The 24,403-nt window shown below is 42.9% G+C and overlaps 1 protein-coding gene across 1 annotated transcript in view; it reads left to right on the top strand.

Moving 5' to 3' along the window:
- Positions 1-21,769, top strand: part of LOC134337012 (scavenger receptor cysteine-rich domain-containing group B protein) — a 61,759-nt gene extending 39,990 nt beyond the window's left edge. Inside the window, exons 6-8 of the mRNA XM_063031755.1 lie at positions 9,433-9,744; positions 14,519-14,605; positions 21,453-21,769. Coding sequence (XP_062887825.1) covers positions 9,433-9,744; positions 14,519-14,605; positions 21,453-21,769 — 716 coding nt within the window. The remainder of the gene's footprint in view (positions 1-9,432; positions 9,745-14,518; positions 14,606-21,452) is intronic.
- Positions 21,770-24,403: the final 2,634 nt, after the last annotated feature.

The raw sequence follows: 24,403 nt of genomic DNA on the forward strand, positions 1-24,403 counted from the left end.
ATTGAACTTCTAGCTGACATCTATAGGGTTGTGTTCTTGTAGTTTCTGCTGAGGTGTCAACTGAAGTGATGTTCTGGTTTTAACCTGAAGGCATTATTAAGTATTTTATACTGCCGGGTTTCCTGCCCGGTAATTCTCTTGCCCAAGAGACAAATAAGGTAACAGTACATTTAACAGCGGAGGAGGGAAGGATAGAGTAAAAAGAAAAGAAGTGACATTGCTGGGCTGAGGGAAACTGCATCTGTCGGGAGTGGGCACGCCACAGGGGTAAGATCAGTTATGTGTGATGAGATGGTTACGAGGGGTTTGCAGCAGGATTTAGGAGTCTGCGATTTCAGTGGTTACAATGGGGAGATTGTAGAAGTAGGGTGGTTTATGAAAGCAGTACATTGCAGACATAATGCTTCTATCTATGAGAAACTCTTCAGCCATTGACCTAGAAACAGTTCCTACAGATCTAGCCCTTCCCTTGTCTTTACAGGAAATGATACAGGTAAAAGCAACCATCCTCAATAATATATTTCAATGTAACCTGCCTGATGAACTCCAACACCACCCTCCCACCATATACCATCACCCCCTTCCCCCCGACCCACCAACTATTGTATCCCTTTCTGTCATAGAACTACAGAAGATATTCAAAACAGAAACAGGCTTTATGCAATTCCTTATTAACAGAAATACTATTTCTTGATCAAAACTTCTCATAATTGTAAAGACCTCTTGTAGACCATCCATCAGTCTTGACCAAAGGGACCCAGATTATTCATCCTTTCCTCTGATATTTCTGTTGTTATCCTTGTAAATCTTTGCATCATCCTTTCTAATTCCTTTTTACATTCTGGTGACCAGAACTGTTCATTTTAACATTAGATTCAAACTTAGCATAACTTCCTTAATTTTCAATTCTATTCCTCTAATATTAACATTTACTACATGGTTTGGATTTTATATGGTCTTTCTAACTTTTGCCTTAACTTTTAGCAATCTAGTATGTCTGTGCTACAGGACCCCTTTTTTCTCAAGCCAATTTAAATCTTCGTCTTCCAATAAATCGTATCTCTATTCCTTTTACCAAAATGTACTACCTCAGAACTTCATTTGCCATTGATTTGCCCATTCTGCATGTTTGTTAATGTCCTCCTATAGTTTGCTGGCTTCCTCCTCAACCTTAAGTTTCCTTGAGGTTATTATAGCAAGGGGTGGTAATGAAGATAAGGTCCCATTAACTATTAAATGTTTCCAATGGCATGCATCTCCAACAGCCTCTGACAAGTCCAGCTCCTGGCCTTCATGTGTGGCAGGTGTTTTTCTCTTCACACTTCTAACTGGTTTTTGTCAACCCAGTCCATCAGCTCATGGCCGCACCGATCGATCACGGCAAAGCCATCTTGGATGTGGGTCAGAGGACATGTTTGGGCCAGGTGGAGGATGTCCTTGGTTGTGGCACCACAGGGGCAAGATAGGGTGTAATATTTGCACTGTTTTGGCATGTCACCTTCAGAGTCTATTTGTGGCTGTCCAGTTTCCTCTGGTAGCTATAGTAAGGCCCGGGAGGAGCGAGGTGAGGTCATCAATCAGATCTCTGCCAGGTGTGGGGGCCGCGTGTTGTTGTGCCAATATTGGAGCCATTCAGTGTGTTAGTCATAGGAGTCGAGGTTTTTCATGTTGCAGAAAGGTTTTCGGGATTTTAGTTGGGAAGTTAGAGGAGCATTTTCGACGAGTTTACGAACGGGAATATTGTTGGGCATATTTTGAATATGCTTGTGCAATTTTGCTGAAGCTGCTCTTCTACGGATCTTCGGGGGTGCTATTCCACTCAGTGTTGGGATCCTTTGGACAGGTGTGGATTGTAAGGTTCCTGAGATTATTTTCATGGAAGTATGGAGCAGTATATTGATGATGTTTGTGTGAGCACTTCTCTCCCAGGTGGGTGCACAATATTCGGTGACTGAGAAACCTAGTGCTAGGCTAGATGTTCATAGGACTGACTGGTTAGTACCCCATTCAGTTCCTGCTATCTTCCTGATCATGGCCGTTCTGGATTTTAGTTTCTTTGCAACATCTTGAAGGTGTGTCTTGTTCGAGAGAGTTTGATCTAGTGTGACTCCTGAGTACTTTAGGTGTGGATCATTGGGTAGCTGTTTGTCATTTAGCTTGATATTAAGTTTAAGTTTGGTTAGTCGGTTGTCCAGATGAAATATGGAAATTACTGTTTTGTTTACATTCATATTTAGGTACCACTTTGAGAATCAGGTGGATAGGGAGTTGATGCCTTGGGTGAGGTTTTTTCAATGGTTTTGACTTCGTTCGATTGGATGGCTATGACCCAGATTTGGTGTATCCAAATTCAGCAAATTTGGTTTCAGGGAGGTCACTGAGGTACAGATTGAACAAAGTTGGAGCTAGAACTGACCCTAGGGGGGACGCCATTGCAGAACTTCATTTTGCGACTGGTGTCAGTTCCTAGGAAGGAGAAGAAAGGATGGGTGCTTGTTATTCTGTAGAGGAGACGTAGGATCTTTTTATATGGGATGATTCAGGCTAGTTTTAACATTAAGCCTTGGTTCCAAACGGTGTCGTATGCAGTGAATAAATCGATAAAAAATTGCTCCGATTTTCTTTTTATGATCAAAGCCTGATATGATGTACGATGTGAGTGCGAGAACTTGTTCACTGGTATTGTGATGTTGTCTGAAGCCAGCTTGGTCGATCAGTGGCAAAGGCAGGCTACTGGAGGCCTAAAGCCAGTTGTTTCGGGCAGATGGGGCTCGTCAGCCACAGTTCGTAGTTCATCTAGAAGAAGGAAAACTCCGATCGCAAGCCTTCGCTGCCTTGCAGCTAAATGCACTCATGGGGAAGGGTTTGGGAGTAAACCCTGAGGGAAAAATCCAGAGCTGGAGTCCTTAAGCCAGTCCTACATTGAGTTTATCACTGGTAGACAACTCCCATGACAATGCTGGCGCCACACTGTATCAATCTCTACCATTCCTTTGGGTTCATCAGATGTGTGGAGGCGGGGGCCTTGCTACATGGACAACAGATTGCTCTCTATATTGTACTGCCCTGGCTTTGCAGTTCTGGACAGTTAGGACAGAACATCCATGGTCGACCCTGACCAACAATCGGCCCTGCAAGCAGACAATTAGTGCAGCGCCACAATGAGGTAAACTATGAAGTCAAGGGTCCATCTTATTGTAGTAGAGAACAGCTCAATAATCTTAATCCAGTAATATATTGGCACATTCGTTTGCTCCAGCTTTTACAGGGTCAACTAAAAGTGCTACTGTCCTATTTAAAATTATTTTTAATGATCGTAAGATCCTGCTATAGGTTAAGAGCTTAAAGTACTACAGGTCTACTCCATCAGCGAGTTGCTTGTTGGAGGAGAAAATGAAGGAGCTGCGCGTGATGCTGCTGCCTGAGTTGAAGAGGGCTTACAGTTTAATAGCGAGTGACCACTTTGGTTGCTTTTATTGTGATTGCAAGACCCTTTTGGACATTATTAATGTGGTATGCCACAAGTTTGATCTACTGATTTACTGGTGGGGAGCAGGGGCAGCTGGCAGTGGAGCTGCGTGGCCTCGGTCACAACGAGGACTAGGCCTCAAGCCGTGGTGTCGCCTGTTTACAGCCACCAGGAGAGAGCTGTCAGAGATGGTGCACTCCACCGGGGCGGCCTCCAGGCTGGAGTTGGTGCAGCCTCCCACCCACCATCCCCACTCTTCACACTGCAGAAGACAACATCTGAAGATTTCTGTGACATTGAATGGCTTGAGTTTGGACTCTTGTATTGTGTGGCTGTATCTTGCTATCTTATATATGCTATGTGTGCTTTGACTTGGTGCTGTGTTTTGCACCTTGGTCCCAGAGTAATGCTGTCTCGTTTGGCTGTATTCATGATTATTCATGTATGGTTGAAGGATAATTAAACTTGAATTGAATTGTAACAGTGGGGTAGAAGCTGTCCTTGGTCCTTGAGCCTGCTGGTACCTGTTTTCAGTCTTTTGTATCTTCTGCTTAATGTGAGGGATGTCTATGTCCTGGGTGGGAGTCATCTTTGATTGTGCTGACTCTTTTATTGAGGCAGTGAGAAGTGTAGATAGAGTCTAGGGAGGGGAGGCTGGCTTCCATGATGTGCCCACAGCTCTCTGCAGCTTCTTGAGGTCTTTAGAATTGCAGTGGGTTGAGGTTGCCCGGGAGGCTGCCATTGATGTATGCCATGGCCAGCCTCTGAAACACTTTGTGATGGTGGATGTCAGAGCTGCTGGCCAGTTTGCAGTTATGTCCCCGTGTCTGTGACTCTCCCGCTTGCAAACACCTAGCAATTCCACCAACGTGTTCCATTACTAATGGCCAAGCTTTACTCCCTCCCTGAAGCCAGCAAACAACTGCTGTTGTCCCCAGCTGTGCAATTCCTGTCCTTATTTATCCGTGTATTATGGGGAAACTTATCAAAGATATTCTGAAGATCAGAATCCAATCATTTCTCCAGACAAAATGTGTAATTGGCTTGGGTTTGGATTTGATCATTTCCATCATTTTAACTTCCCACACAGCCCAAAAGTGCAAGCTACTTGGTCAATCCGTTCATACCAAGTGTCAGAGAGGAAGTCTGGAAGTTTATTTGAAATAGACACAATAATAGCCCAGAGATCACTTCAAGATGCACAACTGACATTCACTCCTTGTATTTGGTTACAGATGTTACAGATCAGACTTTTGAACTGGTCACAACCACAAAGCTGACAACACCTCAAAGGGGTAAGATCAATCATTTTTCATTCAAAGAAATTTCTGTGCTGTTTTGTGATTAAGAGTTTAATTCAACATATTACGAATTACATTTGGGTTTAATATCATTAGTATATATTGTGAAATTTGTTGTTTTGGGGCAGCAGTACATTTCAATACACAATAATAAAAACTATAAATTACAGTAAGAAGTATAAAATAAATTAAATAAGTTGTGCAAAAAGACAGAAAAAAAGTACTGACGTAGTGTTCATGGATTCATTGTCCATTTTCAAATTTGATGGTGGTGGGGAAGAAGCTGTTCCTGAAACACTGAGTGAGTGTCCTCAGGCTCCTGTGCCTCGTCTTTGATGGTAGCAATGAGAACAGGGCATGTCCTGGGTGTTGAGAGTCCTTAATGATGGATGCCATCTTTTTGAGGCATCACTCATTGAAGGTGTCTTCGATGCTGGGGAGGCTAATACCCATGAGGAAGCTGGCTGCGTTTATAACTTTGTTTGGTCCTGTGCAGTGACTCCTCCAAAGCAGACAGTGATGCAACCAGTTAGAATGCTATCCATGGTTCATCTGTAGAAATTTGCGAGAGTCTTTGGTGTCATACTAAGCCTCCTCAAACACCTAATGAAATATAGCCGACATCTGTCTCCTTGTAATTGCATTAATATATTGGGCCCAGGATAGATCTTCAGAAATGTTGATGCCCAGGAACTTGAAACTGCTGATCCCTCGATGAGGTCTGGTGCGTGTTCCCTTGACTTCCCCTTCCTGAAGTCCACAATCAATACGTTAGTCTTACAGATCTTAAGTGTAAGGTTGTTGCTCCAACACCACCCAACCAGCTGATCTAGCTCACACCCGAACGTCTCCTTATCACCATCTTAAATTCTGTTAACAACAATCGTCAGCAAATGTATAGATTGTGTCTGAGCTGTGCTTAGCCACATAGTCGTGGGTGTAGAGTGAGTAGAGAAGTGGGATAAGTACACATCCTGAGGTGTTTCAATGTCGATTGTCAGCAAGCAGAAAATGTTATTTCTGATCCACAAAGACTGTGGTCTCACGCTGAGGAAGACAAGGATCCAGTTGAGGAGGGAGATACAGAGAGCTGTAATCAATGAATATTAGCCAGAATTAGGTATTACTATTGTCCAGGTGATCCAAGGTTGAGTACAGATACAGACAGAATGCTTCTGCTGTAGACCTTGTGGTGGTAGGGGAACTTCAGCAGGTCCAGGTCCTTGCTGAGGCAGGAGTTGATTCTGGATATGAACAACCTCTCAAAGCACTTCATCACAGTAGATATGAGTGCCACTGGGCGATATTCATTGAGGAAGAACATTCTACTCTTCCTGGGACTGTCGCCCTTTTGAAGCAGGTGGGAACGTTCAACCGCAGCAGTGAGAGATTGAGGATGTCCTTGAACACTCCGGCCAGGAGTTGGCACAGGTTTTCAGAGCCCTACTGGGTACTCCATCAGGGCCTGATTCCTTGCAAGGGTTCACCCTCTTAAAAGATGTTCTGATGTTGGCCTTTGAGACAGGGATCACAGGATTACCAGATGCTGCAGGGATTCGCACAGATGTAGTTTTATTCTCCCTTTCACAGCATGCATGAAAGGAGTAGAGCTCATCTGGGAATGGAGCATCGCAGCTATTCACAATCTTCAATTTCACTTTGAAGGGAGTAATGGCCTGCAAATCATGCCGGACTGACATGTATCCGATTCCATCCTTAACTTCAATTGGCATTATTTTGTTGCTTTAAAATAGCTTTCCATAGGTCGTACCTGGACTTGGTGTATAGTTCTGGATCACCGGTCTTGAAAGCCACAGATCTAGCCCTCAGCAGACTATGGATCTCCTGGTTCATCCATGGCTTTTGGTTTGGGTATGTCCGGTATGTTCTCAAAGGCACACACTCATCAACATAAGTCTTGATGAAGTTGATGACAACTGTGATGTACTCAGTGGAAAGCACATCACTACCAGGACGATGGCAGAAATCTCCATTGGCAGATAAAATGGATGACATTTAACCACTAGATGCTCCAGGTTGAGTGAGCGGGGCTGAGATCGAACTGCCACATTTGTGCACCCAATGAATTAATCACAAAGCATACTCCATCTCCTCTGACTTTGATAGACTGAGCTGTCCTGTCCTTGCAGAGAATGGTGAAGCCATCAGGCTGCAGTGCTGCATCTGAAATGATGGCGGATAGCCATGATTTTGTGAAGCAAAGTACACAGCAGTCCCTGATGTCCCTCTGGTACAGAAATCTTCCTCTGAGGTCTTCAATTTTTCAGAGACTGTAGATTTACCAGCAAGATAGTTATGAATGGGGGGGAGGGGAGTGATCTAAGGGGTTGGCACTTCAATGGTCCTTGCGGACCAGCGTGCCATCCCCACTTCAGTTTTCTTAAAGGGGAACTGCACTCATGACCAGAGTCTGGCGTCTGACGTTCATCGACTTTGAGTATCGATGGATTTTTTAAAACATCTTAACACGATGCTGCTTAATAAAGTAGCCAAGGCAGTGACTGTGGATTTCAGCTGTGGTAGTCCTGAATGGGAATGTTTGATGATTCCCATCGGAGCTGCACGTAAAGTGCCACCACTTATCAGTGCCATCTTACTGGAAGCAAGATGGTACACAATAAGAAAACATCCTACTGTTTGACAAAGCCATGTCTGATCCACTTATTTCACTTTCTGTGGAAAGGAAAACGTAATTTATTTCCTAATTCCTGAAGGAAATTGTGCAATGTCCAGGATTATCTATGATCCACTGAAACACTCACCAAACATCTGGTGAGGTGACAGTGCATTTGGTTGTAGGTGCCTCTCTGGGTCTAACAAATGGTGCAAAGGTTTGTCTTAAACATTCTTCTTGTGATCACAAGATCCCATTGACATTGCTAATATAAAATACTGCAAGTCTGGTCCATCGGTTCACTGGTGAGACCGGTGATGGGGGAGCTGCGTGGCCTCAGTTTTTGCTTGTGTCAGGTCTTCATGTCGTGGCATCGCCTGACGCGACCAGCCAGAGGAGGAGACACCTGAGGTGGTGTGAGTGACAACCGAGGCACGGCGGCGTGCTGGAATCCATGTTGGGTTGGGGATTGGCATAAATATTCACCCCCTTTACTATGACACACCAAATTATCACTGGTGCAGCCAATTGGTTTCAGAACTCTCTTAATTAAAGTGGAGATCTATTTTTGGAGACATGTGCAGTCAAGGTGTTTCAACTGATTGTGGTAAAAATACATCTGTATCTGGAAGGTCCAGCTGCTGGTGAGTCAGTATCCTGGCAAAAACTACACCATGAAGACAAAGAAACACTCCAAGCAACTTTGCAAAAAGGTTATTGAAAAGCACAAGTTAGAAGATGGGTACAAGGGAATTTCCAAGTCACTGAATATCTCTTGGAGTACAGTTAAGTCAATCACCAAGAAATGGAAAGAATATGGCACAGCTGTAAATCTGCCTAGAGCGGGCTGTCCTCAAAAACTGAGTGGCCATGCAAGAAGGGGACTAGTGAGGGAGGCCACTAGGGACGTTGGAGGAGCTACAAGCTTTAGTGGCTGAGATGGGAGAGACTACATGAAACAACTGTTGCCTGGGTGCTTCACCAGTCACAGCTTTATGACAGAATGGCAAAAAGAAAGCCACTGTTGAAAAAAACTCCTATGACATCTCAGCTAGAGTTTTCCAGATGGCATATGGGAGGCTCTGAAGTCAGTTGGAAGAAGGATCTATGTCTGATGAAACCAAAATTCAGCTTTTTTGGCCATCAGACTAAACGCTATGTTTGGTGTAGGCCAAACACTACATCATTAAAAACGCATGATCCCTACCATGAAGCATGGTGGTGGCTGCATCATGCTGTGGGGATTCTTTACTGCAGCAGGCCCTGGAGGCTTGTGAGGTAGAGGGTAAAATGAATGCAGCAAAATACAGGGAAATCCTGGAGGAAAACCTGATGCAGTCTGCAAGAGATCTGCAACTAGAGAGAAGATTCGTTTTCCAGCAAGAAAATTACCCCAAGCATAAATGCAAAGCTACACAGGAATGGCTTAGAGAAAAGAAAGTTAATGTTCTAGAGTGTCAAGTCAAAGTCCAGACCTCAATCCAACTGAGAATTTGTGGCTGAACTTGAAAAAGGCTGTACACTCACAATCCCCATGCAATCTGAGAGAGCTTGAACAGTTTTGGAAAGAAGAATGGGGAAAAATTTCAGTATCCAGATGTGGGGACCTATCTACACAAATCCAAGGCTGTCATAGGTGCATCTACTAAAAACTAACGATGGAGGTGAATTTAGATCATTTTATAGACATCTGTTTTCACTTTGATACGAAAGAATCTTTTTCTCTTGATCAGTGTCAAAAAAGTCAAATTAAATCCATTGTGATTCAATATTGTTAAAAAATAAAACATGAAAACTTCCGGGGGTGGGGGGAGTGAATACTTTTTATAGGCACTGTACAATTGGGTCCTTTATTTCATTATCTTGTGCCAATATTGAACCAGTTTCAACCCTGATTAATGACTGTATGCCAATGAGTCCGATGTCTCACCTTGCCCTTTTAAGATTCCTTGCTGAACGATTTAAAAATTGCATGTGCCACAGAAATTAACCCTGAAAGAATGATAACTGTGTGAATATTTTTCCAGCCAGATCCATTCGTTTGGTGAATGGGAACAACAGCTGTCAAGGCAGAGTGGAAATATTTTACGGAAATAACTGGGGGACTGTGTGCGATGACGACTGGAATATTAAGAATGTGGCGGTGGTTTGCAGACAGCTGGGATGTGGTAGTGCCATCACTGCTAAAGAACTTGGCTACTTTGGATATGGAAGTGGGCCAATATTGCTGGACAATGTGAACTGCAAAGGCACAGAATCCTCCCTGGCCGAATGCTTTAACCTTGGATGGGGAAAACACAACTGTAGACACCATGAGGATGCAGGTGCTATTTGCGTAGGTAAGATTAATGTCAACAGTGACTAGCTTTTATGCAGAAGGAGATACTCGTGTGTAATACAGTGCTTTCCACTGCCCCACATCAATGTGCTTTACAACCCGTGAATTTCACCAGTTGCTATGTCATATCACCTCCGAGAGGACCACAACTTTGTTGATCTTTGGAGGCTTGTGTGCCTCAGTGACCCGGAGAGCTGTGTTGGCTGGAGTCAGGGCTCTATGCTTTGGCTCTTGGTGAGATCACCCATGCCAAACAGATCAAAGGGTAGAGGCTGGATTAAGAGTGGTCCACTGATCTTTCATGTTCAGGGGGTGCAGCTCAGGGCTAACAACCCTGACTGGTAAAACAAAATTGTTCTGAAACCAGCAATGAAGAATCCTAAAGGACCTTCATTGCTGCCTAAATAATGGGCAAAAGAGAAAGAGAGAGATGTTATATCAGTATACATGGCAGCACAATGAACTGACAGATAATCGGGTATGGCAGTATTAGAAGAATGTGTTTGACCAGGACACACCATGAGAACGAAAGATAGTGGCCATGGGAAAACATGCCATGAGAATCTTTTTATACATCCGAGTGGAAGTGCCCCACCTTTATCGATCGCTTTTCCCCACAGTGATTACTTCATCAATGCTGCTGCTGAGATGATGTGGTCAAGTACACAAAGTTGGGTTTTTATACTTTCCAGCCTGCGAAAGCGATTGGTAGTAGAGAACCAAGATAACACTACCTTGCCAATGGAGAACATACCAAATTTTTCATAGACAAATGTTTGAAAATTAAAGCTGAACCTCACAGACTGAATGGGAAATAGAATAAACAACTTGGCTGCGAAAATTCTTCAAGCTGGGAAGTGAGTGAGTTCCCATCAGTCACAGGAGCAGAATTAGACCATTCACCCACTGAGTCTGTTCTGCTATTCTATTACAGCTAATTTACTGGCCCGCTCAATCCTATTCCCCTGCCTTCTCCCCATAACCTTTGATGTCCTGACGAATCAAGAGCATATCATCCTCCGCTTTAAATATACTCAATGACTTCGCCTCCACAGCCAATTGTAGCAGCGAATTCCACACATTAACTACCCTCTGGCTGAAGAAAATCTTCCTCATCTCTGTTCTAAATAGACATCCCTCTGTTCTGAGCTGTGCCCTCTGGTCCTACAATTCCCCACATCCTCTCCTCATTCACTCTATTTAGACTTTTCAATATTCGATAGGTTTCAATAAGATCCCCCCTTATACTTCTAAATTCCAGTGAGTACAGGACCAGAGCCATCAAGTGCTCCTCATATGTTAACCGTTTCATTTGTGGAATCATTCTCATGAACTTCCTCTGAACAATGCCTTATAAAACCTTAGCATTAGATCTTTGTTCTTATATTCTAGACCTCTCAAAATGAATGCAAACATTGAATTTGCCTTCCTTACCACTGACTCCACCTGCAAGTTAAACTTTAGGGAACCCTGGCTGAGAACTCTCATGTCCCTTTGCACCTCTGATTTTTGAATTCTGTCCCCATTTAGAAGTTGTCAATGCCTTTATTCCTTCCACATGACCATACACTTACCTACGCTATCTTCCATCTGCCATATCTTGCCCATTCTCACAGTCTGACCCTCTACAGACTCCCTGCTTCCTCAACACTACCTGCCCCTCCACCAATCTTCATTTCACTCACAAACTTTGCCACAAAGCCATCAATTCTATCATCTAGATAACTGACAAATATCATGAAAAGAAGCAGTCTCAGTCTTGAAACCAAATCCTGTGGATCACCACTAGTCACTCGCAACCAACTAGAAAAGGCCCCCTTTATTCCCACTCTTTGTCTTCTGCCAGTTCGCCAGTCTTCTAACAATATATATCTTTCCTGTAATACCATGGGCTTTTATCTTGTTAAGCCACATCATATATGCCACCTTGACAAAGGCCTTCTGAGAATCCAATTAAGCAGCATCCACTGACTCTCCTTTGTCTACCCTGCCTGTTATTTCCTCAAAGAATTCCAACAGATTTTGAAAGTGAGATTTCCTCTTATGGAAACCATGCTGAATGTGGCCTACTTTATCATGTGCTTCAAAGTACCCCAAAATCTCATCATTAATAATGGACTCCAACATTTTCCCAACCGCTAACTGGCCTATAATTTTCTTTCTTCTGCCTCGCTCCCTTCTTAAAGAGTGGAGTGATACTTGCAATTTTCCATTCCTCTGGAACCATTCCAGAATCTGGTGATTTTTCAAAAATTGTTATTAATGCTTCCACCATCTCTTCACCTACCCCTTTCAGAACCCTGGGGTATATTCCATCTGGTCTGAGTGACTTATCTACCTTCAGACCTTTCAGCTTCCCAAGCACCTTTCCCTTAGCAATAGCAACTATACTCACATCTGCCCCCTGACATTCTCTTATTTCTGGCAGACTGTTAGTGTCTTCCTGAGTAAAGACTGATGCAAAATACTTATTAAGTTCATTTACCATTTCTTTGTTCATATTACTACCTCTCAAGCATCATTTTCTATTGGACCGATATCCACTCTCACTTCTTTTTTTATATATCTGAAAAAACTTTTGATATCTCCTTTGATATTATTGGTTAGCTTTCCTTCATTATTCATCTTTTCCTTTCTTATTGATTTTTAGTTGCCTTCTGTTGGTTTTTAAACATTTTCCAACCCTTGAAGTTCCTACTAGTTTTTGCTGTATCATATACCCACTCTTTTGTTTTTATGCTGTCTTTGACTTCCCTCATCAGCGACAGATATGTCATCCTACCTTCAGAATACTTCTTTATCTGTGGGATGCATTTATTCTGCACCTTCCAAATTGCTCCCAGAAATTCAGTCACTGTTCTTCTGCTGTCATCCCTGCCAGTGTCCCCTTCCAATCAACTTTGGCCAGCTCCTCTCTCGTGCCTCTGTAATTCCATTTACTCCATTGTAATACCAATACATCTGACTTTAGCTTCTCCCTCTCAAACTGCAGCATGAATTCTATCATCATGATCACTATTTCCTTCGGGTTCCTTTACCTTAAGCTCCCTAATCAAATCAGGTTCATTACACAGCTCCTAATCCAGAATTGCCTTTCCCCTAAAAACCACAAGCTGCTGTAAAAAGCCATCTCATAGGCATTCTACAATTCCCTCTCTTGGGATCCAGCACCAACCAGATTTTCCCAATGTACCTGCATATTGAAATCTCCAAAGACTATCATAACATTGCCCTTTTTGCATGAATTTTCTATCTCTCATTGTAATTTGTATCTCACATCCTGGCCCCTGTTCATGGGCCTGTATATAACTCCCATCAGGGTTTTTTTGCCCTTGCTGTTTCTTAACTCTACCCAGAAAGATTTTTCATCTTCTGATCCCATGTCATCTCTTTCTAAGGATTTGATTTTCATTTTTTAGCAATACAGCAACCTATCCTCTCTGCCTACAAAACAATATGTCCTCTTGGATGTTAAACTCCCAACTATGATCTCTAATGATGCCCACTAGAGATCACTAGAGATGTACCTGCCAATCTCTAACTGTGCTCCAAGATCATCTACCTTATTCCGTAGACTGCATGCATTCAAATATTACATCTTCAGTTCTGTATTCATCACTCTTTTCGATTTTGCCCCCATGTCATCCTACTAAATGCAATTTTTCTCTATCATCTTCCTGTCCTTCCTCAAAGTCTCACTGCATCTACCTGTCTACCCACTGCCCCATCCTCAGCCCAATCATCCAGTTCCCACCTTGCTGCCAAGTTAGTTTAAACCCTCCCAAACAGCTCTATTAAACCTGCCCACGGAGATATTGGACCCCTCAGGTTCAGGCGTAAACTGCCCTTTTTGTACAGGTCATACCTTCCCCAGAAGAGATCCCAATGATCCAGAAATCTGAAACCCTGCCCCCTGAACCAATTCCTCAGCCATGCATCCATCTGCCAAATCATTCTATTCTTACCCTCACTGGCATGTGGCACAGACAGCAATCCCAAGATTACTACCCTAGAGGTCCTGTTTTTCAGCTTTCTACCTAACTCCCCATACACTCTTTTCAGTACCTCCTCCTTTTTACAGTATGCCATTAGTACCAATATGTACCACGACTACATTGGTACCAGAGCAGCATCAATGAAGAGAGGGAGGTATAATGAAGAAAGAAGAGAGGGGGTGAGCAAGACTGAGATGCAGCCATATAGAAGGACAGAGAGATTAAATATTTTGTAACAAACGGCAGATAATTGCTTTAAAAATCCAAAGCTACTTTGGAGCTAAAGAGAGCCCTGTTGTCAACATCCCCAGAATTGCTGCTAATCAGATACTCAATGAGTGCAGCCAGATAAATACTATGACTGGAAGAGCAAGTCGGAGAATAGAAATCACTCACTTCCTGAGTACGCTAATCCCTTCCACCATACACTTGAAGGATCCAAAGATCTCCCCCTCCCCCTCCCACTTTCAAATCTCTTACTAGCTCTTCCTTCAGTTAGTCCTGACGAAGGGTCTCAGCCCAAAACGTCGACTGTACCTCTTCCTACAGATGCTGCCTGGCCTGCTGCGTTCACCAGCAACTTTGATGTGTGTTGCTTGAATTTCCAGCATCTGCAGAATTCCTTGTGTTTATGCTCTATTTTTCCATTGTCTTAAGGTTTCCTTCAAAGAAGCACATGAATGACCAAAGAGAGAATTCCCTTTTAATATTCCTGATGAATAAACATAACTTAACAGCACTTAAAGCTAAAATTATGTGTTGCCTGTTCTTGCATTTTAGAATATAAAGCTTCTGAAGCAAGTGGTTCTGGTAAACAAGCACCAATAATTACGACAAGAACAACGGAAGTGTTAAAGGCTGCAGAAGGTGGGTACCTTATTACTAAATTTAACAAATAATCAGAAGTGTATGCAGTGTGAAATCAGCTTTTGAAATCACGGGGATGCTCTCACCAGTCAGCCTTGATTTCAATGGTGTTGAACATACAGTATCAGTATTGACTGAACTTCTGCTGCCAGACTGCTGTTTTTCACTGATATCATTATTCCTCGGTTGTGGGTCTCTATTGTTACGTACCCTGTAACTGGGTTGCCAAACCAGCAGAAATGGATCACTCAGTTGGAGTCTGGATTACTAGAACTAAGAAAGTTTTATTAAAGAAACAAGCAACACAGTACTCTAATCAAAAGGATAATGAATGCAACAGTTCAGCAATGATAAACACACATGTACACAGAATTAAGGTAACAGGATCAATCAAGCTCTATCGTTGTCTAGGGGTAAATGACCAGTTTCAAAGTGACGCAAAGTTCAGTTCAATTTAGTTCAGTTCAGTTCGCAGTAATCGCTGCCGTGGCGATGGACAGTGGGGGGAAGGAGAGAGAGAGCAAAACGAATGACTATTCAAGGCTTCCACACAGACCTTCGCAGTCAGCTTTCGGGTGAGCCCTTTGTGATGTCATCTGAGGTCACTGACCGTGACCCCCTCCGTTTCCAGATACGATCGTTTCTCTGCGGTGAACCTGGCACCCAGGCAAGGGTGGACACACACCAGGTTCCCGCCGATCGTGCCTTTCCACCCTGTGTGTCTATGGCCCGATACTTCCCACCGACTTGTGAGAGACACACCGCTTCCAGGGTCTCGTTACCTCGGGTGTCGTGTGTGTCCCGCCTTAGCGAACCTGTCCCTTTTTATCCCCCTGCTGGGGTATCGCCTGTCCATCACTTCAAACAGTACAGGGTTCAAAGGGGGAGCCGATCTTGACAGCTCTCCTTCCCTTCATTAACATCTCCAAATGCTGCTCCATTGTTTTCCTTATCTCTCTCTCTCCTGAAGACAGATGGCAGACCAACTGCTGATCCCACTGGTGCCAGCCCAGGCTAGCTAACATCTTAATTTATGTCTATTCTCGTCACACTATGGATAATGCTTTTACTCTGCCTGCCATCAGTGTGTGTTGCAGAGCTACTGGAAATCAATATCATAACTGGAACCCCATCTGTATCTCTTCTTGCATGTTTTTACACGCTTGCACACTGCACATATCTTAGAGATTCAGGCTGCTGTTCTTCATTCGCTTACTGTTAAACCAATTACAAAAGTAAAGCTTTATAATCTTCATCCAGTTTAGCCCATTGTTTGAAATATTAGGAAGTAAATAGTGGCACTTGAAGCCAATCTGATTCACTCCATGTAATTTCAAGAAACGGCTGAAAGCACTGGAAACTGCAAAAGCTATGAGCCCAGACAAAGTCCTGAAGGCTTGTACTCCAGAACTTGCCACGCCACTAGCCAAGGTGTTCCAGTGCAGTTACAACACCAGCGTCTACCCGGGAATGTGGAAAATTACCCAGGTATGTCCTGTACACAAGAAACAGGTCAAATCCAACCCAGCCAATTACCACCCTACTCTCAATCATCAGCAGAGTGATGGAAGGGGTCATCAACAGTGCTATCACGCAGCATTGACTAATATGACTATCATCCAGTAGCACTCAGATCTATGATAATGAAGTGCTTTGAGAGGTTGATCATGGCTAGAATCAACCCCTGCCTCAGCAAGGACCTGGGCCCACTGCAATTTGTCTAACACCACAAGAGGTCTACAGCAGCTGCAATCTCAATGGCTCTTCACGTGGCCTTAGAACTCCCGGACAATACAAACAAATATGTCAGGATGCTGTTTATTGACTATAGCTCAGAGTTTAACACAATCAATCCCACAGTCCTGGGCCTCTGTACCTCCCTCTGCAACTGGATCCTCGACTTCCTAACCGGAAGACCACAATCCATGAAGATTGGTAATAACATCTCCTCCTCAATGACGAGCAGCACCAGCACACCTAGGGATGTGTGGTTAGCCCACTGCTCTGCTCTTTCTACACCTGTGGCTCTGTGGCTAGGAATAGCTCAAATTCCATCTATAAATTTGTTGATGATACAACCATTGTTGGCAGAATCTCAGATGGAGACAAGAGGGCGTACAGGAGTGAGATATAACAGCTAGTTGAGTGGTGGCAGCAACAACCTTGCACTCAATGCCAGTAAGACCAAAGGTCTGACTGTGGACTTCAGGAAGGGTAAGATGAGGGAATACAAATTGCCCTTATAGAGGGATCAGTCGAGGGAGTGAGCAATTTCAAGTTCCTAGATGTCAATATCTCTGAGTATGAGGGGTGGGGGCTACTGCACAGGATAGAAAGAAGCTAGTAAAAAAGTTGTAAAATCACTCAGCTCCATCATGGGTACTAGCCTCTGTAGTATCCTCGATTCTACAAGGAGTGGTGCCTCAGAAAGGCAGCATCCATTATTAAGGACCCCCATCACCCAGGGCATACCCTCTTCTTATTGCTATCATAAAGAAGGAGGAACAGAAGCCTGAAAGGACACACTGAACCATTCAGGAACAGCTTTTTCCCTTCTGTCATCCACTTTCCAAATGGACATTGAATCCATGAACACTACCTCACTTTTTAAAATTAACTCTGTTTTTGCACCATATTTAACTTAACTATTATATATAGATATGCTGTAACTGATTTATTTACTTTTTCTTTATTAATCATATGTTGCATTTTACTGCAGCCGCTAAGTTAACACATTTCACGACATGTGCCGGTGATAGTAAACCTGATTCTGATTTTGATGTGATGATGTATCTCAGCAGGGCCAGGTAATTCATTTCAAGAAGGGAGTAAGGAGTTTTTAAAAGCAAAAAGGTAGTCAGAAAGCCCCATTATAGTCACTGATAGTCCCTCGTGGTATTTTGTTCTTTCACCACTCTCCACTCTCCGTGTGCACACAGCAGGTTATCTGACTGGTGTTGGGTGCATGGGCATCGCTAAGTCAGTTGTGAACCTGCTGCTGTATCCTTCATGGGATTCATCCCGATCCATTAACTCAACTGCAGGTTACTCATTCCATCCACAAGTGCCTCTCGATTTACAAACATTAGATTTGCAAATTGACTCTACAATTCCATAGCTAGTTTGGACAATATCCTTGATTTACAAATTTTTGCCGCAACAAAGTGTGCACACACTGTACCCAAAATACCAAAATGCATTTGCCCAAAACTTTTCAATTTGCAATGTTTTGCACAATGAACTGGAGGCAGGCCATAGCAGTTGAATATTCCAGGTCATTTAACTAAATGTGAATTGGTGAACGAGGCTCTGGAATGAGGGCTTAACATTCCCAACCAATAAAGTCCCTGCTCTGTTAGCAATGAGAGAAGCCTTGTTGAAATCCTTGTGTCACAGCTTTAAGTTGAGATTTCTGATGAAAATGAACACTCCATGAAGCCCAGTGGTCAACTAGTGATCCTGTCTCCAGGCCGATATAATATTTTCCCTCTCTCCATAAAAATCTAAGCCCACAGGGAAGGATTCACTGATTCACAGTTAACTTACAGAAGTTGATCTGCACATGAGCTTCTGGAGGCCACACAATCATATGTCAGTGAAGTAATGCAACAACTTGTTTATAGGCCTCAGTTTCCCACTGGAGTCCTCAGTGCAGTGTTGGACTTATGAGGGGTACAATTTTCAGAGGTGAATATTTTTGAGGAAATCAATTTGGTACCAGAAGTTCCACTCATGCATTCAACACAATTATTCATAAGGTATGGAAATAGTGGGACATGTGGGTGTGCAGTAGAACAGTAAAACACACACAACGGCTTTGGACCATCTGGACAACACAAACACCTTTGTCAGGATGCTGTTCATCAACTATAGCTCAGCATTTAATACTGTTATTCCTACAATCCTGATGGAGAAGTTGCAGAACCTGGGCCCCTGTGCCTCCCTCTGCAATTGGATTCTCGACTTCCTAACCAGAAGACCGCAATCTGTGTGGATTGGTGATAACATATCCTCCTCACTGACGATCAACACTGATGCACCATAGCAATGTGTGCTTAGCCCACTGCTCTACTCTCTATTTACCCATGACTGTGTGGCTAGGCATAGCTCAAATACCATATATAAATTTGCTGACGATACAACCATTTGTGGTAGAATCTCAGGTGGTGATGAGAGGGCATACAGAAGTGAGATATGCCAACTAGTGGAGTGGTGTTGCAGCGACAACCTGGCACTCAATCTCAGTAAGACGAAAGAGCTGATTGTGGACTTCCAGAAGGGTAAGACGAAGGACACATACCAATCCTTCAGAAGTGGAGGGAATGAGCAGCTTGAAGTTCCTGGGTGTCAAGATCTCTGAGGATCTAACCTGGTCCCAACATGTCGATGCAGTTATAAAGAAGGCAGGAGAGTAGCTATACTTCATTAGGAGTTTGAAGAGATTTGGTGTATCAACAAATACACTCAAAAACTTCTATAGTTGTACCGTGGAAAGCATTCTGACAGGCTGCATCACTGTCTGGTATGGAGGGGCTACTGCACAGGACCGAAAGAAGCTGCAGAAGGTTGTAAATCTAGGCAGCTCCATCTTGGGTACTAGCCTACAAAGTACCCAGGACATCTTCAAGGAGCAGTGTCTCAGAAAGGCAGCGTCCATTATTAAGGACCCTCAGCACCCAGGGCTTGCCCTTTTCTCGCTGTTGCCAGCAGGTAGGAGGTACAGAAGCCTGAAGGCACACACTCAGCGATTCAGGAACAGCTTCTTCCCCTCTGCCATCCAGTTCCTAAATGGACATTGAACCCTTGGATACTACCTCACTTTCTAAATATATATAGTATTTCTGTTTTTTTAATCTATTCAATATACATATACTGTAATTGGTTTAGTTTATTATTATTATTATTACTTTATTTGTGTTTTTTCTTCTATATTATGTATTGTATTGTACTGCTGTTGCAAAGTTAACAAATTTCACGTCACATGCCAGTGATAATAAACCTGATTCTGATTCTGATTCTGACTTCTCAGCCTTTCAAAACTTCTCCAAAAGGACAGCATAAACATTTTTTGCTTATGTGCATAAGGGTTAAATGCATTCCAATTGCCACCTGTTGAGATGAAGATGCATTAAATAAGGCTACCTTGTTTAGATGATATTGTTTGTTTGTTATGTGCTATGTCGTATGACATAGGTGATCAAGGTATTTCCATGACCATGATTGTTTCTGGCAAATACTTCTACAGAAGTGGATTGCCATTGCCTTTGTCTGGGCAGCGTTTCCACAAGACAGATGACCCCAGCCATTCTCAATACTCTTCCGAGATTGTCTGTCTGGCGTCAGTGGTCACATGACCAGGACGTGTGGCTGCTCAGACGACCATCCACCTCCTGCTTCCACGGCTTCACGTGACCCTGAGCGGAGAGGCGAAGCAGGTGCTACATCTCGCCCAAGGGTGACTTGCGGGCGACCGGAGGGGAGGAGTGCCTTACACATCCTTTGATAGAGATGTATCTCCACCCCACCACCCTTTAGATGATATAACTGGTCTTAAAAATCAATGGATTCATTGTCATCGGAAAGTAATGCCACTTCTATTTATGTGAATCATAGTCATCAAATCACGTAATGATGATGATATCTGCTTCAGCACAGACTCAGCAGGCAGTGATCATTACTAACTCTCAAACCCAAGTTTGTTGCAAAGCTTCACTTTGCAATGACATTCTGCTGCTAAATGATTTATGTCAGTTCATAGGAGTGAGACGAATACATTCAAAGTCAGTACTTATAAACTACTTATCTCTGTGCATTATAAGTATGTTCTTCTCTGGATCCCAACCTTTCATTATGTAGCTAAAGCTCCAAGGAAGCTGTGATTTAATGCAAATCTATCAGGGCATTTCATTGTCTCCATGTTGAAAAGCAATATGTAAGTTAAAAAAAAACGAACACAAATGGTTAATGGAAGTGTAACAACAAATCTGTTTCCTTCATTGCCTTGTGACCACCTTGTAAGTGGGCTTCAATGGCCTGACACAATGACATCCTTTTGCTCCATGCCTCTATCAGTGCCCTGTCTACTGTAATCCAGACCATTGTGCAAGTGTATCAATCTCCAGCGCAATGGCAGAAGGGGATGACCAGCTCCCACTTCCTCCAATCTTCCCTAAGTCAGCTCAGTCTGAGCAACGCGAAGTGTCCAACCCCAGGGCATATCTGGGGGGCTGCTGGGGAAGAAGGATGGGATTCTTGAGTGGCATCAAGAATCGTAGGAGAGGCTCTTCCATAGGAGAGCCATCTGCTCTGGGATGTCGTGTCCTGCAGGAGAGTATTTTGCTGACATTATCATCAGTCCTTTCCAGGAAACAGCTAAGTGCTGATGTGTAGAATCTCCTTGTTCTCAGAGAAGGTCAGCATGTTCCCAGGTGGATCTCAATGTTAAATGAGGACAATGAGTGCCTTATTGAATTTCCTTTTTTCCCCCAGATGTAGAAAAATATGCATATATTCATGAGGAGGACTTATGTGAAGGTTGTGGCTTTGCTGCAGTTGCGTTTTTTTCCTGACCTTTCATCTCAAATTTAATTTCATATTTATTTTACAAATACAGCATTTTCATAAAATTTATGGAAATTATTCATGTAAAAGCTGGGCTCTGCAAAGCCGGTGCAAATTGATTGCATTTTGTAGGAGTTACAATTAATTATATACATTATTCCACAAAAGGTATGCAGATTTAACTAGATATTCATTTCACAGCACGCTATGAGCCCTGTCTCCTGTAAGGGTAGAGAGTCATCTCTTGGTGTCATTTGGTCTGACTTTTCTTTCTGCTGTCCTATAGAGTCGCAAATCCGACTTGTGAACGGACGTCACCGATGCGAGGGACGGGTGGAGATCTTCCTGAGGTCGCAGTGGGGGACGGTTTGCGATGATGCCTGGGACTTAAGGGCTGCTAAAGTGGTCTGTAGGCAGCTTGGTTGTGGCAACGCTCTGGCTGCTAAAGTGGAAGCGTATTTTGGGCAGGGCACCGGCATCATTCACCTTGACAACTTAAAGTGCAGTGGCCATGAGAGTTTGCTTGTCCAGTGCTCACACATCGGCTGGGATGTCCACAACTGTGACCACAGGGAAGATGCTAGTGTGATGTGCACTCTATGAACGTTCCCATTACAAGTGCCTGCCTTTAGCAGTTGGGAAGGGGGCACACTGAATATATGTAAATCTATAAATGTGTAAATAATTCAAAACTACCAAACCAAAAGGTCCAAATAATGTGCACTTTATATCTTTCAATTATTATCTCCTGTCACAGATTTACTTCCCAAATTTACGAAAGGTAACTATTTGCCTCCCCTGCACGTGCTGATGGGGAAAGAACAATTGAGGGATGCTCATACTGTTTCTGAAGGGGATAAGTAAAGGATGTAATCCTTGGCATACTTCCTTCATTTCTGTCTGAATAAAATTACACGTAAGTAGTTAACTCTGGAAGGAAAAAATTAGTAGACTGATTCTGGAAATCTGGAACTCTCTCACACATAAAGCACGGTAGATTCAAAATTTCAGAACTGAGATACCGATCAGTTTTGGTAAGACAAGGATGCTGAAGGTTCGGAGGTTGATTGGGTTTAAGATATAGATCATCCAGGATCTAAGTGAAAGGTAGGACTGACTTGAAGGGTGAACCATTGTCTCCTGCTGTTCATGTATTATTATCAAAATACATACGTATCACCATATTCAACTCCGAGATTCATTTTCCAGTGGCATTCTCAGCAAATCTATAGAATAGTAACTATAACAGGATCAACAAAAAATCATCCACGGGGCAGAAGATAACAAACCGGGCAAATACAAATATAAATAAATAGCAATAAATAATAGGGACATGAGATAAGAAGATAAAGATTCCTTAAAGTGGGATCAGTGGGTATGGGAACATGTGAATGGATGGGTAAATGAGTGTAGTTATCCCCTTTTGTTCAAGAACCTCATGTTTGTGGGGTAGCAATTATTCTTGGACCTAGTGGTGCGAGTCCTGAGGCTCTTGTGCCCTGTTGTGTTCCTGAATTAAGGAGTATCTTGTCGGGCAGCAAGTGTCTGTTGTCGGCTGCCATTGTTGAAAATCAAAACAAAAACTATGAATGCTGGGAATCTGAACTAAAAATAGAAAATTCTAGAAACACTCGGCAGGCCTGGCAGCACCTCTAGAGAGAGGAACACAATTAACATTTCAGGCGGAAGAGGAAATGAAGAGTCTTCAACCCAAAATGTTAACTCTCTGCTTTCCCCACGGATGATACTTGACCCAATGAATGTTTTGTTCACTGTATTTGGTTGAGGTCTTCAGCTCTGCTGCTGCATCATGAGCCAATCATGCAGACCAAGTGAACTGTCACAACAAGAAAGGGCAGGAAACTTATCAGAACCACCCAAGTATAAATATAGGAAAACTAATAACATGGGAGGAGGGTGTTATCAGCTAAAATTAGCTAGCATTTTACTCAGAATAATATAGCTTCTCACTCATTCATCTCAAAGATGCATCACTGGTCCAAAATGTGATCACCTACCTGATCTCAATCTGCAAGGAGACTTTAATAACCTGTAACTAACGAAGGTAAATGTCTGCAAGGATTCCTGATATTGTCCTGTTGGAGTGTGGGCATATGATGGAGTCATACTCAGGATGTATTCACTACTCCAGCTCAGAGACAGGGAGAGAGCAGTTCGGTCAAGTGAAACAGGCCGACCTTAGTTAATGCCTGCAGATCCTTACCCCGAAATGAGTCAGCATCTGTGGTTCTGAAAGGGTTCTATAAAAAGCACTTAGCTTCTGAAGCCGTCTGTTCCTTTATGTGCCTGCTTTCTCAAACATTAGGAAACCGAAGCTTCCATTAAACTCTGCAACAAACATTAAACACTGCAACTTCCTTTTGTCTCCTCAACAACTATTAAAGTTTGCAAACTCCATTAAACACTGTAACAAGCATGAAGGGAAAGGTGGACAGACCAGAGTTTTACCTTGGTGCATATGAAAAAGATCTTTTCTGGTGGATGTGCATTCATTGCCAGTTGCCAGGACAATTCTTGATAAATATTTATATATTCATGAAGGACATGTACTGTAGTTATGAAAGGCAGTGATATGCAGTGAAGCAGAACCACTCATACGCCTTGCCAGTCCTTTTCTTTGCTCCTGATTGTACAAATATATCATGAAATATATGCTATAAGAACACAATTATAAACCACAACCTGGGATGCCAAGTCAGGAACAGAGCAGCCTGTAGGCAGTCTGTCTGTGAATGTCTAGAATAGTGGCAGTAAAACCCTTTTCTACAAAGGGAAGTGGGAGAGACTAATTGTGTTATTGGCTGAGTTCACAAGGCGCGGTTTATCTCTGACGAACGGCATTGTGGAAAAATAGCCTAGAGAATGGAAATAAGGCTTTAACTGTGGGCAGCACAAAGAAAAACGCATAGATGTTTTTCCAAATGCAATTATGCTAGTGGTTGCAGTTAGTACCCATAATTAGTAGTTACGGTCAGTGAATCCAGTTAAGAATGATAGTTATTAAGTTTAATTTGTGTTTTTGATTGTTCTATAATGATTGTGATTCTTTTCAGATTTTGGAGTTGCTATATTAGTGATGTTTCACAGTGGATAGAATAGGAAGTAACCTGCATTTCTTATCCTAGCCCGGAGAATGTCTTAACACTCATGATTTTAGAGTTGTTATAGCCAATGATAACTCTCCAAATGCATTTACTATGAATAATTATTACAAGT

Source organism: Mobula hypostoma, chromosome 23, assembly GCF_963921235.1.
Source record: "Mobula hypostoma chromosome 23, sMobHyp1.1, whole genome shotgun sequence".
Taxonomy (NCBI): Eukaryota; Metazoa; Chordata; class Chondrichthyes; order Myliobatiformes; family Myliobatidae; genus Mobula; species Mobula hypostoma.